Here is a 17,758-nt window from a genome sequence, read left to right on the forward strand (position 1 = left end):
TGCATACTGTCATTGGATCCCTTGTATGTTTTGTTTCATCCCTTTTCTGCCTGTTCCTAGGGGTCAGGGCTCCTTGGGTTACTGAAGGTACCTGGAGGTTGAGATTTTAGAAGTGCTGTGGGATAGTTTCCCTCCCTCTCCCACTTGCCACAAGAAATTTAGCCCTTTATTCTTATTCAAAAAATACTATAAATAGCTTTTTTGCAGGTGTCACATCTTTCATTCTACAGTTAAATCTGAGACTTAAGATACAAATGTTCCTGAGGGTGTCCATTCATTCCACACTAAGGTAACAGGACAGATCTAATTCATAGCTGAAAACAGGGGAAGCTTACAAAGCAGAATGGTACTGGGGTGGGGGGTGTGAAAGAAGAAGGAAAAAACAGTAACAGAGGAAGAGAGACCATATACTTCCGGATCAGACATAGAGGAAGGTCGTCGATTCATGGACCTACAGTAGCATGAATGTGCAACTTCTAAAACTAGAGGTACTTTGTACAATAAGTCTCCTCTGAGGCAACATTTTGAAGTCATAATTCAGATTCAAACCAAGAGTACAAAATGGAAAAATTGGGGAAAGATGTTGTTTTGCAAACTCTAAAAAATAGACACTCTGCTCTTTAAAATTCATGTAAAAAATAAAAGTGATTCTGGAATGGATTAAATAAAGTGACAGAGAAAGCAAAGGACTGTTATCCCCTCGAGACCCATATGGTTACAGTCAACCTAGGAATCTTGGTTTAACAAAGGCCAGACAGGAGTATTCTTAGTTCCTTAGTGCAAAGATAGACATCTATTTAGACTGTACCCAACCACCAAGAGACTACAAAGACCTGGCCATTTGGAACTGACTTACAGTGGGAATTTATGATGTCATTGTTGCTAACTTCATGCTCACAAAAGAAAGTTTTATATATTAGAGTTCTGCTAGCTTAATTATATACCTTAAAGTTTAAATCTGATTTGCCATTTACTAGTATAATGTAAGTTATAGGCATGTAGCAACCAGGAAAACATGTGTTTTTGAATATTTCTAACTTAACAACAAAAAACTCCTGAACATTCTGTAATATCACAATTGATTATGATGATTGCCACTGTAAAACACATTGCCGTTTCAGAGATAATCTAAAGATGCAAAGCTGTGTGTTAGAATTAAAGCAATAGAGAGACTCAGAGTGGAGGTTCTGGCATCAGACTGCCTGCATTCTACCCTGCTGTGCTCCTGTCCTCTCACTGATAAAATGGAGAGAATAGCAGTAACTACGCACTGAGGTTTCTGTGAGGATTTAATCAATTAACACATGTCAATTTCTTAGAGCAGTTCCTGGTACAGAGTCAGCATTCAATAAATGGTAGCTATTTTCATTTGATGAAGTACAAGATTTTAGGTAGTCAGAGAACACCGGTGGTTTTATGAGGATCAAAATAGAAGTGATTCTGACACTTTGCTTTTGGCCTGCTTCTGATACTCACGTCATCTATTTTACTACGAGGAAGAGGGTAATGTTATTTAACATTTCGTTCAACAATGGTGAGTTTTATGAAAAATGCTAGACAGGCTGGCATAAAGAATGTTTGCGTTCTTATAACCTAGATATTCCTTAAATCATTCTAGGTCACAGCTTCCCAGCTCTCAGCACCTAGTAATAGATATTCAATCCCAATCTTAGCAGATAGCGAGAATGAGAAGAGTGAGTGGGTGAGCGTGCTGAGTGAATTGCACAAAATATTGAGAAAAAGTCATTCCAGAGACCGCTCAGTCTATGTTCTGAAAGAGGCTTATGACAACAATCTACCCCTGATCAAAACCACCCAGACAGCTGCAATCATAGGTATGGATTTACAACATTTATCCCGCTAGGTTCCTACCTTTCACCACAGTCCCAATGTTGAAATCTGAAAACCTTAACTTTATCCACAATTCATTTGTCAGCAAAACCTGAGTGAATGAGGCTTACCCGGAGGTGGAGGGTTGTCTTTCCACTTCTATCACACAGCTACTCATCAGATTCTCTGCAAAAGTATACTTGATTATATGATGGCTCCCCAGGCCCTGCCAAAAAGGTGTTTCTTTAATCTACCTTTCAAATCTTTTCAATCTACCTTTTCAAGTCTGAAAAATTATGAGCTCCCAAACACATCTGGCCCCAAACACATAAGGGGTGTGACCTTGTGTGTAACTGTGAACTACCTACCTTAAGGGCAGAGACTGTCTTTCAAATCCCAATGCCCAATACTCAATAAATAAGTGAAAATCAAGTGAATCAATGAATGAAATGCTAAGATCAATACTGAAAGTTTTATCAATAGACAAGAATACTTGCATTTCTTAAACAGCATTTCTTCTGCATTAGATACTGGTGACAATAGAGCCACTTAGCTATTTCCTCCTGGGGGTCACGGAGCTAGTTACTAAACTTCATGTGTTAAATGCAGATAATTCCAGTTTTTCAGTTATGGAGAGGATTAAATGAGCTTATATATGTAATATCTGTGCTTTGTATTCAAAGCCTTCACGTAATGTGCTATCTTTGCACTTTTTTAGTTCTTACTCTGTTGTGACATACCTCCCTATGCTGTTTTAGCTCAGGCCAAGGTCACCAAATTATTTTATAAAATTTTTTCATTCATGAAACATCACTTATTTATAGCAAATTTGACAGTTTATCATTACTTGAATATTATACTTTCTCTAAGTATTCATAAAGATTACTTTGTAAAATGATCTTTCTGCTGAGAAAAGTAATGTTTTATTATGCTTATTTCTGTAATGTGAAAGAAAAATCCTAGTGCCAATTATTTATTTTTATGTTTCTTTTCACTGTAGTATTGCTAAATATATACTTAATTTGACTTCTAAACTTTTTCAACATTGATAAACTTGTCCAGTTTATCTTATTAGCTTCACTTAATGTTTACCCCCCAAAATACTTGATATTTTAATTTATGTGTCAAATATAGATCACAAAAGAATCGCTCTGGGAAATGAAGAAGGGTTATTTGTTGTCCACATTACCATAGATGGTAAGGAGAGTATTTACTGTTCTGGAATAACTTTAAACTCTAATAGTAATAATATCAGGTTCTTCTCTTCTTTTCTGTAAAAGAAATTTTCCACATCTGGTTCGATGTGTTTTCAAGTCAACTGATGACTTTTCTACTTTCAGAGATCCATAATCTTCCAGAGTCCAAATATCTTTTTAAAAAAAATTTTATTGGAGTATAGTTGATTTACAATGTTGTGTTAGTTTCAGGTGTACAGCAAAGTGATTCAGTTATACATATACATGTACTCATTCTTTTTCAGATTCTTTACCCATATAGGTTATTACAGAAGATTGAGTAGAGCTCCCTGTGCTATACAGTAGGTCCTTCTTGGTTATCTATTTTATATATAGTAGTGTGTCCAACTATCTTCACAAGTGATTTTATCTAATAAGTGCACTGTAAGAACTTAGTTTACCATCTTCAAGTTGGTGCATGAAAGGAAACACTTCTGCTTGAATCCCCCTCCCCCACTAGTACATTGACACCACAAAGAGTAACAACATAAAGTGAATACTTCCCAGATAAGACCGCAGAGTTCTCTGTTTCTGTTTTGTTTGTTTTTGTTTGGCTCTCATGGTTGTTTGAGGGAGAAATGGGGGAGTAGATGAAATGAAGAGGAGTCATTGTAATATAGATGTTCTCTTGAATGTCTTGCACTCTAATGATAAGTTAGTTAAAGGAGAACCTGCATTTGAAGGGCATTAGCTATTCTCCATTGAAGGCTTCCCATGCTGTGTGGGTGACTCAGTCCTGGTGAGGAGACCCATGAAAGGTCCACCAGGTGCCAGCATAAGAGCAGGGACTTGTCTGTTTTTGTTCAGCACTGTATCCTATGCACTTAAACAGTGCCTGGCACATAGTAGTCAATCAACAAATATTTGTGTAATAAAGGAATCAATTTAGTGCCAGAAAAAAAAGGACAGTTTTTTTTCCCTAAAGAAGCAGTATATTGGGAATTCCCTGGTGGTCCAGTGGTTAGGACTCGGCACTTTCATTGCCAGGGCCCTGGATTTGATCCCTGTTCAGATCTAGATCCTGCAAGCTGCATGGCAAGGCCAAAAAAAAAAAAGAAAAAGCAGTATATTTCCACTTGTCAGACATTGAGGGTGTTCGCCTTGCTGTCTGGAATCTCAGGACTGAGTTTAGTGCTTTATTATGCTAATTTTATGTTTAAGGTAATTATGTTATCTATGGAATAATTATCTTTTTTTTTTTTTAACCTATATAATTTTTGATCTCTTATCCTCTTCCTATCCCTTTTTGGTCCTTCTCAAACCTACCCTTTGAGTTAATGTCTGTGATTTTATTAGAACCTGATTTAAATCCATTGGAGTAAAAATCGGAAAGAATTTTAAAATAGGAAAACATTCTTCTGCACAGCAAAGGAAACCATCAACAAAAGGAAAAGGCAACCTATCGAATGGGAAAAAATATTTGCAAATCATAGCTGATAAGGGGTTAATATCCAAAATATATAAAAACTCATAAAACTCAATAGCAAAAAACCTAAGCAATCTGATTAAAAGATGGACAGAGGATCTGAATAGATATTTTCCCAAAGAAGACATACAGATAGCCAACAGATACATGAAAGGTGCTCAAGATCACTAGGGGAATGCAAATCAAAGCCACAATAAGATATCACCTCATACCTGTTAGAATAGCTATTATTAAAAAGCCAAGAAATAATGTGTTGGTGAGGATGTGGAGAAAAGAGAATGCTTGTTCACTGTTGATGGGAATGTATATTGTTGCGGCCACATGGAAAACAGTATTGAAGTTCCTCAGAAATTAAAAATAGAGCTACCATATGATCCAGCAATTCCACTTATGGATATTTATTCGAATAAAACAAAAACACTATCTTGAAAAGATATCGCACCTCCATGTTCCTTGCAGCATTATTTGTAATAGTCAAGATATTGAAACAACCTAAGTGTCTACCAATGGATGAATGGGTAAGGATGTGAGATATATATATATATATATATATATATATATATATATATATATATATATATATATATAATTCAGCCATAAAAAAGAAAGAAATCTTCCCATTTACAACAACATGAATGGACTTTGAGGTTGTTACTCTAAGTGAAAGAAGTCAGACAGAGAAAGACAAATACCATATGATCTCACTTATATGTGGAATCTAAACAAACACGTTCATAGATACAGAAAACAATCTGTGGTTGCCAGAGGTGGGGGTAATGGGCAAAATGGGTGAAGGGGTTTTAAAGGTATAAACTTCCAACCATAAAATAAATAAGTCCTTGGTATGTCATGTACAGAAACATGATCATAGTTAATAATACTATATTGTGTATTTGAAAGTTGCTAAGAGAATACATCTTAAAAATTTTTATTACAAGAAAAAATTGTAATTATCTACAGTGTTGGATGTTAACTAGATTTATTGTGGTGACAATTTCTCAATACACACAAATATTGAATCATTATGTTGTACACCTGAAGCTAGTATAATGTTATATGTCAAATATACCTCAGTAAAGAAAATAAAAAAATAAGAAAACATTGCTATTTGAAGGTGACTTGCTGTTTTATTTGTAGAGAAATTACTCAAGTTAATGACACTAAGAAGATTTATCAGATCATTTTTATTGGGAAAAATTTCTTAATTGCTTATGAGTAAAATTTGGAGAACAGTTGAAATAAGTAAACAGAAGTTATTATGAATTTTAAAATGACTTACAAATATGCTTATTTGTGTAGAAATTATTCGCATTGGCTACATGAAGAAGATTCACCAGATTGAGCTTATCCCCCATGGCCAGATGGTTGCAGTGATCTCAGGACGAAGTCACCATGTGCAGCTGTTTCCCATGTCAGCTTTGGATGGACGAAAGACTGATATTCACAAGCTGGCAGAAACCAAAGGGTGCCAGACCGTGACTTCTGGAACAGTGTGCCAAGGGGCCCATACATGCCTCTGTGTGGCTAGGAAAAGCCAAATCTTCTGTTACAAGCTGTTTCAGAGCAAGAAAATTTCTCACAGAAAATTTAAAGAGCTCCAAATCCCAACCAATGTCCAGTGGATGGGCATCTTCAGCGAACAGCTCTGTGTAGGGTTCCAATCAGGATTCCTGAGATACCCCTTGAGGAGAGAAGGAATTCCATACAGGATGCTGCACTCCCATGACCCTACACTGTCATTTATTGCACATCAACCAGTGGATGCTCTCTGTGCAATTGAGATCTCTAGTATTGAGTATCTGTTATGTTTTAAGAGCATTGGAATTTACACTGACAGCAGGGGCCTCAGATCTAGGCCAGCTGAACTGTTGTGGCCAGCAACTCCAAGTTATTGCTGTAAGGCTATCTTACAATTTATTTCCTTGTCTCTCTGTACATTTCCAACCTTGTTATTACAATTCTATATCATATGACTAAATATTGTTAATGACGGTTTTATTTTTGAAAACTACATCACTGAAGAATTTTCCTAAGTTGTCTATGTCTTTTTAAGTAGAATAGCTCTAAAGAAGTTATATCTAAGTCATACATGTGAAATAACTTAGCCTTTAATTTATACTATATTCATAGGATAATTTACCTTGAATATATTCTTAATCCAGGTTGTTGCTTTTTGTAAGCTCCTAAGTAGATATCTTCATGGTCACTGAAAACCACATAAGCATTAATTAACCATAAGAAATAGTTACTAAGTAGATTACTTTTTGCCTTTTAGATTTAGCTTATGTAAAGTCTACATAGAATGTTCCTAAATAATTTTAGCCTATTTGATATTTCATTGATGCAGGCCATCATTTTATAAATTTAATATAGCATTTTTTATTCACTTAGAGAATAGTAATTGAGCACTTAATATGAACTTACTATGCTAAAAGTTAAGGGCACAATATTAAACATGGTGAAATAGTCTGTATCTTTATTGAGATTATAATCATGATATGAGATCAATAATTAAGCAAGTGCTGTGATAGGGGAGTACAGTATTCTACAGGAGCACGTACGAGGGACACAATCTAAACTGGTGAGTCTGGAAAGGCCAGCTAAAAAAGCGAGAAGCGTTTTTTTCTTTCAGCACTTAAAAAATGTCATTCTATTTTCTTCTGGTATCCATTGTTTCCAGTGAGAAATCAACCATTTTTATTGTTGTTCCCTCTGTCTTTTCTATTTGGCAGACATTAAGATTTTCTCATTATCTTTGGTTTTCAGCAATTTGACTGTGATGTGCTTACATGTGATTTTCTTTGTATATATTCTGCTGGGGATTTTCAGGACTTTTTGGATCTGAAGATTGATATCTTTCATTAATTTTGGAAAATTTTTAGGCATTATATTTTCTAAAATTTTTTTTAACCTATTTTCTCTTTTCTGGAGATCCAATTACATGTATATTAGACCTCTTGACTTTGTTCCACAAATCGTTGAGGCTCTGTTTTTTAAAAATCTTTTTTTCCTTCTCTACTTCAGTTTAGATAATTTATATTGATTGTATCTTCAGTTTCACCGATCTTTTACCCCTGGTTTGTCCAGGGATTTTTAAGCATTTCAGGTATTATATTCCTCTGTTCTATAATTTCAAGTATTTTTTTGAAATTTCCATTTCTTTGCTGGATTTCTCCTCTCTGCCAATTTGTTTATATTTTTTCACAGTCTTAAACTATTTATACAATTATTTATAATTATTCCAACATATGGCCTCTATGGGTCTGCTTCTACTGAATTTTTTTTTTTTTTTGATTAAAGCTGTTATTTTCCTGCTTTTTTACAAGTCTTATTATTTTTTTATCTTTGCTGGACATTATGAATGCTATGATACAGGGACTCTGGGTTATATTATGTATTTCTCTAGAGAGTGTTGTGTGCTTTGTTCTGACAGACAATTAACCTACTGATGGATCACTTTAGTTTTGCTGAGGCTTGGAATTAGACTTTGTTAGGGCGGGCCTATTTTGGCTTTTCTTCTAGTCCTCATGCCCAAAGAATGGCCTTTCTGGGTCTCAACTGAATGCCTAGGGTTTTCACCAACGTCTCTCTACTCTGTCTGGTTCAGAAATCTCATGTCTTTCCAGCACTGTACTACCTATGAAATTTCTGTTCACTCTCAATGCTCTGCGTGAGTCTTGTGGAATCTTGCTCTGTCTATGTGCAGTTTTGGATTTGGCCAGGAACTTCGAGGGAACAGCTGTGCAGATTTCTGGGACACCTTTCTTTGTGGCTCTTTCCTCTGTGTACTCTGCCTTGCAAATTCCAGACACATTAGAATCTGTTTCTTCTGCCTGGCAAAACTTCAACTCTCTGCTTGGGTTCCATTTTCCTACATAGCAGTTTTGGAGATTTCCGTTAGGCAGAGAAACAGCGGAATGTGGGACCCACCTTATATATTTATCTTCTTTTAGGAATGGCAGTCCTGTGCTGTCTACTAACTAATGCCTAAAAACAGTTATTTCATATGACTTGTCCATTTTTATATTTTTATGTCCATTTTATAATTATTGATGGTGGGAGGGTAATTCCAATAGCAGACAACTCTGTCATAACTGGAAAAGGCCATTGATACTGCATTTTGTGAGGAATTATAATAAGGTCACTGTTTCAGACATGGAGTTCAAGATAAGAGTTTGAGAAATGGGACTGGAGGAGTTCTCATGAGCCAGATCACAGACGCACTGACATGGTTAGAGATGCACTTCAGAAAAATCCCTAGGCTCTAGTGGTGAGGTAAACGATAAACGAGAGATCAGACTGGAGCCCAAGAGACCAACTAGGAGGTCATTGTAGAAATTGTGGATTAAAATTATGTACGGTAGAGACAGTTGGGATAGAGAGGAGACAAGTTGAGGGATATTGAGGAGATATAATTGACAAAACTTTGCTTTACAAAGCTTTGATTAGAAGTGGAAGCTCAGGGACCAGAGAATCAGGATTTCCTAGTTGAGCAAATGAGTGATGCCACTGATATTACTGAGATAATAAAACACAAGGTGGGACAGATTCAGATGGGCAGAGGAGGAAGGAATATGATAACTTAATTTTTTTCTTTTTTGTTGAGTCGTTGAAGTATTTGAAATAAAATCCCAAACATTATTTTCATTCCACCTCTACACACCTTAACATACATCTCTAAAAATATGGTCATTTTCTCATAAAACTATTACCACCTCTGAAGAAATTACCAATGATTCTTTTTTACTATCCAATAGTCCATATTAAAATATTGCTGATTATCATAAAGACATCTCTTTTGACAGTGTATTTCTTGGAATCAGAATCCAAAAATGGTCCACACATGGCATGTTGTGGTTAACTCTTAAATATCTTCTAATCCTGAGTGGTTTTCCACACCACTGATTTGCTCTCCTGTAGGATGTTCTACAATCTAGATCTGTCTGTTTCCTCGTGGTGCTTTCTAACTTCTTCCTCTATGTCCTGAATTTCCTACAACTGAAAATGATCATTAACGGCTTCTAATAAGAGTAATTTCTTACTAGTTTTGTATGTCACACTGAACACATCAGAGCACACAATGTCTGGCCATCCCATTTGTGGTAAAGCTAAAATCAATGACTAGTTTCTGGCATTATCAGCCTGGTTCCTTGGACATGCTGAGTTTGTACTTCCAGTGCGAGAGTAAACAAAGTGAGAGAGAATAGGACATAGGCCAGAGGACCAAGAAACATAAATATTAGAGAGGTGGTCGGAGGGCAAGAAGCCCACAAAGGAAACTGAGAGGGAGAATTGTAGGAGGCAAGTATCGCTGAGCTTTCAAGTAAGACAGAGACTGAAACATGTCTGTTGGTTTTAGGAATAATTGACAGTTAATGACTTGTAGTGAGAGCAGTTTTAATGGATGGGTTAAGACACAAGTCAGATTGCCATGGACTGGGTGTCAGTAGGGCTGGGAAGTGGAGGATGTGAAACGTAAATGACACTTTCAAGAGTTGGCCACAGGAAAAAAGAAAGAGTGGCACAACATGAGTGTAGGAAGTGTTGTTAATTATATTGCTGTTGCTTTAATGGGGAGACATATTCATGTTGAGGTGAGTATTTAGGAGCCATAAGAGGTTATTATTAATAAAGTGGAAAGTTCCAAAAATGTTACTGGCTGGAAGTTCTTTCTGCTTTGTTCATTAATTTCACTCCCCAGATATACTTTTCTAATCTTACACCATATTCTTTTTGGAAGTTGACCTGGTTTAGGAGCCACAGATTTTGAAATGTTATGGAATTTCTTAAAAAAGCTGCTGTTAGATGTAGGTGTTAGAAAGATTTTTGTCAGATTTTACATACGTGTTGTACTATATAATTGGACCCATGTGCATCATTTATGTGCCATTTTAATTTATGTTAACCCTGTGTATCAAAAAAAAGATTTTGATAATTATAATATTATTATGGGATTCTCTTTGGATTCCACTCTGAAGGTGTTTTTATAATGTATTTGGGCGTAGCAGATATAATTAATCATGAATACCATATGATTCCATTTATTTATTTATTTATTTAACATCTTTATTGGAGTATAATTGCTTTACAATGGTGTGTTAGTTCTGCTTTATAACAAAGTGAATCAGCTATACATATACATATATCCCCATATCTCCTCTCTCTTGCTTCTCCCTTCCACCCTCCCTATCCCACCCCTTTAGGAGGTCAAAAAGCACTGAGCTGATCTCCCTGTGCTATGTGGATGCTTCCCACTAGCTATCTATTTTACATTTGGTAGTGTGTATATTTCTATGCCACTCTCTCACTTCGTCTCAGCTTATGCTTCCCCCTCCCCGTGTCCTCAAGTCCAGTCTCTACCTCTGTGTCTTTATTCCTGTCCTGCCCCTAGGTTCTTCAGAACCATTTTTTTTTTTTTTTTTTAGATTCCATATATATGTGTTAGCATACGGTATTTCTTTTTCTCTTTCTGACTTACTTCACTCTGTATGACAGATCTAGGTCTATCCACCTCAATACAAAAAACTCAATGCCGTTTCTTTTTATGGCTGAGTAATATTCCATTGTATATATGTGCCACATCTTCTTTATCCATTCATCTGTTGATGGACACTTAGGTTGCTTCCATGTCCTGGCTATTGTAAATAGAGCTGCAATGAACATTGTGGTACATGACTCTTGTTGAATTATGGTTTTCTCAGGGTATATGCCCAGTAGTGGGATTGCTGGGTCATATGGTAGTTCTGTTTTTAGTTTTTTAAGGAACCTCCATACTGTTCTCCATAGTGGCTGTATCAATTTACATTTCCACGAACAGTGCAACAGGGCACCCTTTTCTCCACACCCTCTCTAGCATTTATTGTTTGTAGATTTTTTTGATGATGGCCATTCTGACCGGTGTGAGGTGATACCTCACTAAAGTTTTGATTTGCATTTCTCTAATGATGATTAGTGATGTTGAGTATCCTTTCATGTGTTTGTTCGCAATTTGTATATCTTCTTTGGAGAAATGCCTATTTAGGTCTTCTGCCCATTTTTGGATTTGGTTGTTTGGTTTTTTTTGATATTGAGCTGCATGAGCTGCTTGTAAATTGTGGAGATTAATCTTTTGTAAGTTGCTTCATTTGCAAATATTTTCTCTCATTCTGAGTGTTGTCTTTTCGTCTTGTTTATGTTTTCCTTTGCTGTGCAAAAGCTTTTAAGTTTCATTAGGTCCCATTTGTTTTTTTTTGTCTTTATTTCCATTTCTCTAGTAGATGGGTCAAAAAGGATCTTGCTGTGATTTATGTCAAAGAGTGTTCCGCCTATGTTTTCCTCTAAGAGTTTTATAGTGTCTGGCCTTACATTTAGGTCTTTAATCCATTTTGAGTTTACTTTTGTGTATGGTGTTAGGGAGTATTCTAATTTCATTCTTTTACATGTAGCTGTGCAGTTTTCCCAGCACCACTTATTGAAGAGGCCATCTTTTCTCCATTGTATATTCTTGTCTCCTTTATCAAAAATAAGGTGACCATACGTGCGTGGGTTTATCTCTGGGCTTTCTATCCTGTTCCATTGATCTAAATTTCTGTTTTTGTGCCAGTACCATACTGTCCTGATTACTGTAGCCTTGTAGTATAGTCTGAAGTCAGGGAGCCTGATTCCTCCAGCTCTGTTTTTCTATCTCAAGATTGCTTTGGCTATTCGGGGTCTTTTGTGTTTCCATACAAATTGTGAAATTTTTTGTTCTAGTTCTGTGAAAAATGCCATTGGTAGTTTGGTAGAGATTGCATTGAATCTGTAGATTGCTTTGGGTAGTATCGTTATTTTCACACTGTTGATTCTTCCAATCCAAGTACATGGTAATTCTCTCCATCTGTTTGTATCATCTTTAATTTCTTTCATCAGTGTCTTATAGTTTTCTGCATACAGGTGTTTTGTCTCCTTAGGTAGGTTTATTCCAAGGTATTTTATTCTTTTTGTTGCAATGGTAAATGGGAGTGTTTCCTTAATTTCTCTTTCAGATTTGTCATCATTAGTGTATAGGTATGCAAGAGATTTCTGTGCATTAATTTTGTATCCTGCTGCTTTACCAAATTCATTGATTAGCTCTAGTAGTTTTCTGGTGGCATCTTTAGGATTCTTTATGTATAGTATCATGTCATCTGCAAACAGGGACAGCTTTAAGTCTTCTTTTCAAATTTGGATTCCTTTTATTTCTTTTTCTTCTCTGATTGCTGTGGCTAAAACTTCCAAAACTATGTTGAATAATAGTGGTGAGAGTGGACAACCTTGTTTTGTTCCTGATCTTAGAGGAAATTGATTCCTTTCATATAGCATTTTTGAAATGACAAAATTTTTGAAATGGAGTACAGATTATACTGATTCCCAGAGATTAAGGAAGGAGGGGAGGATGGAAAGGAGGTGAGTGAGATTATAAAAAGGCATGATGAGGGATCCTTGGAGTTATTTTGTATCTTGACTGTGGCTGTGAACACCTGAACCTACACAGGTGATATAATTGTATATACCTTCACACATACAAACAGACACACACATGAGTGCTAGTAAAAGTGGGGAAATCTGCCTGAGATGGATAGGTCAGCTCTATCAATGTCAGTATGCTAGCTTTGCAAAATGTTACATTGGGGAAAACTGAGCAGAGCATGCAAGAGATCTTTCTGTGTTTTTCTTACAACTGCATGTGAATCTATAATTATCCTAATAAAAATTCCAATTAAAAAATGAATCATGAACCCCATGCTTGCTGTCACCTCCTCTCCTTTTCCCAGGTTACAATGCCCCATATCTCTCAGTGTACAGTGAAAATGCAGTGGATATCATTGATGTGAACTCCATGGAATGGATCCAAACCATCCCCCTCAAGAAGGTGATTTGACATTGAGATCATGTGACTGATGAATTACTGACTGAAAATGGAAACTCAATTGTGCCTTTGCTGGACTTACTAATGTGTACTTGGTGATTTGAAGGCTTAGCTAAGAGTGAAAATAACCACCAAAACCCACATGGGTTAATTTTTTTACTAGTACAAGAGCTATTTTGTGATATTTAGTTGCACTATATAAGGTAGGATTATCATGATATAAATAAATGTACTATTTATTTATATAGATAATATAATATGAATATTTATATCATACATTATAGATGTTACTTCCCACATTCAGTTTAGTTACTTGTGTTTATTACTAATTTTCACTTAGTATAATTTTGCATACTGTGAAGGAAAATTTTACTGGCAAAAAAAAAAAAAAAAAAAAGGAAAAGTATGTAGCCAAAGCTGTTTTTAGGATTCTCAATTAGATTCTCACAGATTCATAATAAAATAAAAATTTTGTATCTTTACTACAAATAATTTAAAATTTACGTAAAATTTAGAAGTAAAAACCTCTATTTTGTTAAAAGACCACTGAAGATTTAAGAATGATTAAATTCTGGCATATGTGGAGTATACGTACCAGGAGCCACCAAAAAGGAGTTTATACAGGAAAGGATGAAGGAAGTATTTACAATTATATGTGAGATTTTGCCTCACTTTAAACAATATAAGCAATGGGAAAAGCTTTTGTAAGGACGGTCCCACTATATAAAATATTAAAATACACTTTTCCAGCATTCTAAACGTGAACCAGTCACATTTATTGTTTGATAAAATGAATTCACAAGGCAGATGAATCTTCTCAGGATAATTTTTTAGTTACTAATAATGTTTTAAAAGTTAATATAAAAATTAAATAGATTGCTATTTAAGTTAGTAATGTTCAGATTTCTTTAATCTATGATATTCATGTTTCTGAAATTTTATCAATATGAGTTTGTAACACCATTTATTTTCTTTAATTGATGTTTTGGGGGTCTTTTTTTTTTTTTGAGACTACATTATTCTGAGGGGGGAGTTTAAGTAGAATATACTTATTCTTAATTCTTTATATGTAAGCAAATAGTCATAACTTAATTTTAAAAAAGTATTCATTGAAATGGTAATCTTGCTTTTTTATTATTTTAGGTTCAACCCTTGAATAGTGAAGGATCCCTAAATATTTTGCTTTTGGAGACAATTAGATTAATATATTTCAAAAATAAGAAGACAAGTAAGAAATGACTTCTTCTTAGTAGAAGTAATTCTAAGAGACCATGTCTCTAACTGACTGCCCAAGGTCACAGAGCTAGTGAGTGGAGAGGGTCTGATTTGGACACCTGTGCCCCTTACACACAGTCCTGGGATGCACTCCCGGCAAAGTGGTTCTCCTTCATCCTCGCATAGCAGTAGAGATAAAAGCATTTACTTGTGGCACACTCCAGCTATTTTTAAGCAGGACTGATGGTTGGACATAAGCACCTGGAAACACTAATCTACCATTTGAATGCTCACTGTGAAAATTCATTCACTTCCCAGCAGGCTCTGCGTCCAGATGTGCTCCAAGCTGCAGTGCACACGGGGGAAGCAGACGCGGCCCACCCCACCGCCCTGCTCCAACTTCTCCCACCTACATTTTAGACTCTAGCAGATTTAGAGTGTGAGAAAAGCCACAGGGATTCATTTGTCTTTCTTTCTATTTTATTTATAGGCTGGAATACTTAATGTAGCAGAGAATTATTTTGCTGGGGCTGCTAAAAAGTGCCACAGGGTTGGACAGCTTAAACCACAGAAATGTATTGTCTCACAGTCCTAGAGGCCAGAAGTCCGAGATCAGGATGTCAGCAGGGTTGGTTCCTTTTGAGGGCTGTGAGAGAAATCCTTTTCCCGGCCTCTCTCCTAACTTCTGGTGACTTGCTGGCAATCTGTGTGTTCCTTGGCTTTTAGATACATCACCCCTGATCTCGGCTTTCATCTCCATGTGGCATATCCCCTGTGCATGTCTGTGTCCAAATTTCCTCTTTTTATAAGGACACAATCAGATTAGGGCCCAACCCAATGACTTCATCTTAACTTGATGATCTGCGAAGATCTTAATTCCAAATAAGGTCACATTCACATGCTCTGGGGGGGTTAGTATGACAACATCTTTTGCGGGGACACAATTTAACCTATAAGAAGCTCTCTTATTTTCTTTTTGTAGTCTAAGACACTTTTGAGTGTTTCTGGGTGACATTTTGTTGACTTCTAGATATTAAGAACTTAAACAGAGTAAGTCTTAAGTCTAAAGAGGGGTGCATCTTTCCCCAAGATCAGAAGAGGCAGCAAGTAGAGAATGACTTTTACCTCCAGGAGAGAAGAAGTGGGGTCTCCTTACCCCACCTCAACACCTCTTCCTCCAGCAGTGGACCTCAGAAATGCTTTGCTCAGTTACAATTATTGTAATTGTTTTCATTTACAGAATGACTGGCCCTTTATGCTTGCCCCTGAAGCATAACAGACCGTTTTGATACCCTTTAGCCACAAAAATCTGATAGGAGAAAAACATAGCATAGAAATGTGAGGGTAAATCGAAGTGGAAAGACACCAACATGATTGACCTCTCCTTCCAGTGAAATGATGTCATTTCATAGATAAGAGTCACAATAAATTCATTTTTAAGTGTTGCTTACACTGAACATTAAATTCTGTTCATTAATACTCTGCTTCTATTCTTGAGAAATTTGCCATATTCATCCATTTTTAACTTTAAAAAATCAGAGCAGTGTGATATTTGTGCAGTTAATGAACAGTTGTGAAATTAACATGAGAAACTGGGTGGGAGGCAGTTTAAAGAATGACATTGCTTTTTTTGTTTTAAAATACGTATAGATGGAGATGAGCTGGTATTTCCAGAAACATCAGATAATCAACAGAAGCAAATGGTCCGACACCACAGCAGCAGGCATCGTTATTCCTTCCGGGTTCCCAGAGGGAAAGGGATGCTACTGAAGGGGCTCTGATGACCACCCTCTCACGTGTGGTCCAGAGGGACCACTTGAGGACCACGTGATATTTGATGTAATTCGGAAGAAAAAGAAATAAATCTGTGAAACTCAGGTGGAGACATCTGTTTGCAGCAGTGTTATGTTTATTTTTCTGTGCAGCTTTAAAGAAAACATTGATGTAGTGAGTATGAATGGAAGTATAATACGTGGAAACATTTCTCTGTGAATGTGGAATAACTGAAATTCGGTACATAAGCCTCCACATAATGCAAATATAGAACACACGTGTATACACACCATAATGTATGTCACTGAGGCATTTTGCGAAGGAATAAATAGTACTGAGCTGCATGTGGATTGATTACTCTCTGACTCTGGAGATGCCTTCCTTTGACTTTAAAAGAACATTCATTCTCTTATTGCCTATTACTTGGTGGTAATTTCTGTAACTGAATAAGTGGAAAAATAAGCTGATCTTCTTTGGATTACAAATAAAAACTTTTCTAGAGCAGTGCTGTTTCCTTTAAAGGAGCCGTAATTATATGAAAAATATATAATAGGACAGAGCTTCTTTGATGTCTGTGGCTGTTAAATGCCATGTGATTTGTACCAAAAACTTTAAGATACTTAATTTTTAAAAGTATCTGGGAAGCACAGAATAACTGAATATTCTCTCCATTCACCAAATTTGTAATTGGATATACCTATCATTTGCCCTTGAAAAAGTCACCAGTACAATTTTGTCTTTGTCTTTTAAAGTTGATTGCAGTAGCATCTCTGTTGATTAATACCTAAAGTAATAATATTTAATAAAGTATTACTTTTGAAAATGAGGCTGAAGATCTTCTGATTTCAAACATGAGAATTCATGAAGCATTCACCTAAATTGACTGCTTCCTTTTAAAAAATTTTTTTTTTCATCTTTATTGGAGTTTAATTGCTTTACAATGTTGTGTTAGTTTCTGCTGCACAACAAAGTGAATCAGCTATATGTATACATATATACCCATATCCCCTCTCTCTTGTGTCTCCCTCCCACCCTCCCTATCCCACCCCTCTAGGTCACCACAAAGCATCGAGCAGATCTCCCTGTGCTATGCAACAGCTTCCCACTAGCCATCCATTTTATATTTGGTAGTGTATATATGTCAATGCTACTCTCTCACTTCGTCCCAGCTTCCCCCCCACCCCAAGTCTGTTCTCTAAATCTGCGTCTTTATTCCTGTCCTGCCCCTAGGTTCTTCAAAACTGTTTTTTTAGATTCCATATATGTGTGTTAGCATACTGTATTTGTTTTTCTCTTTCTGACTTACTTTACTCTGTATGACAGATCTAAGTCTGTCCACCTCATTACAAATAACTCAATTTTGTTCCTTTCTATGGCTGAGTAATATTCCATTGTAACTATGTGCCACATCTT

General features: G+C 36.1%; 1 protein-coding gene across 1 annotated transcript in view; it reads left to right on the forward strand.

Annotated features, from left to right (window-relative positions):
- Positions 1-17,133, forward strand: part of LOC309653879 (serine/threonine-protein kinase MRCK alpha-like) — a 51,682-nt gene extending 34,549 nt beyond the window's left edge. The window contains exons 7-11 of the mRNA XM_082478649.1: positions 1,619-1,835; positions 5,791-6,387; positions 13,263-13,360; positions 14,501-14,585; positions 16,223-17,133. Coding sequence (XP_082334775.1) covers positions 1,619-1,835; positions 5,791-6,387; positions 13,263-13,360; positions 14,501-14,585; positions 16,223-16,353 — 1,128 coding nt within the window. The 3' untranslated portion in view covers positions 16,354-17,133. The remainder of the gene's footprint in view (positions 1-1,618; positions 1,836-5,790; positions 6,388-13,262; positions 13,361-14,500; positions 14,586-16,222) is intronic.
- Positions 17,134-17,758: the final 625 nt, after the last annotated feature.

This window comes from Balaenoptera physalus, assembly GCF_965194825.1.
Source record: "Balaenoptera physalus genome assembly, contig: HAP1_SCAFFOLD_1367, whole genome shotgun sequence".
NCBI classification, from domain to species: Eukaryota; Metazoa; Chordata; class Mammalia; order Artiodactyla; family Balaenopteridae; genus Balaenoptera; species Balaenoptera physalus.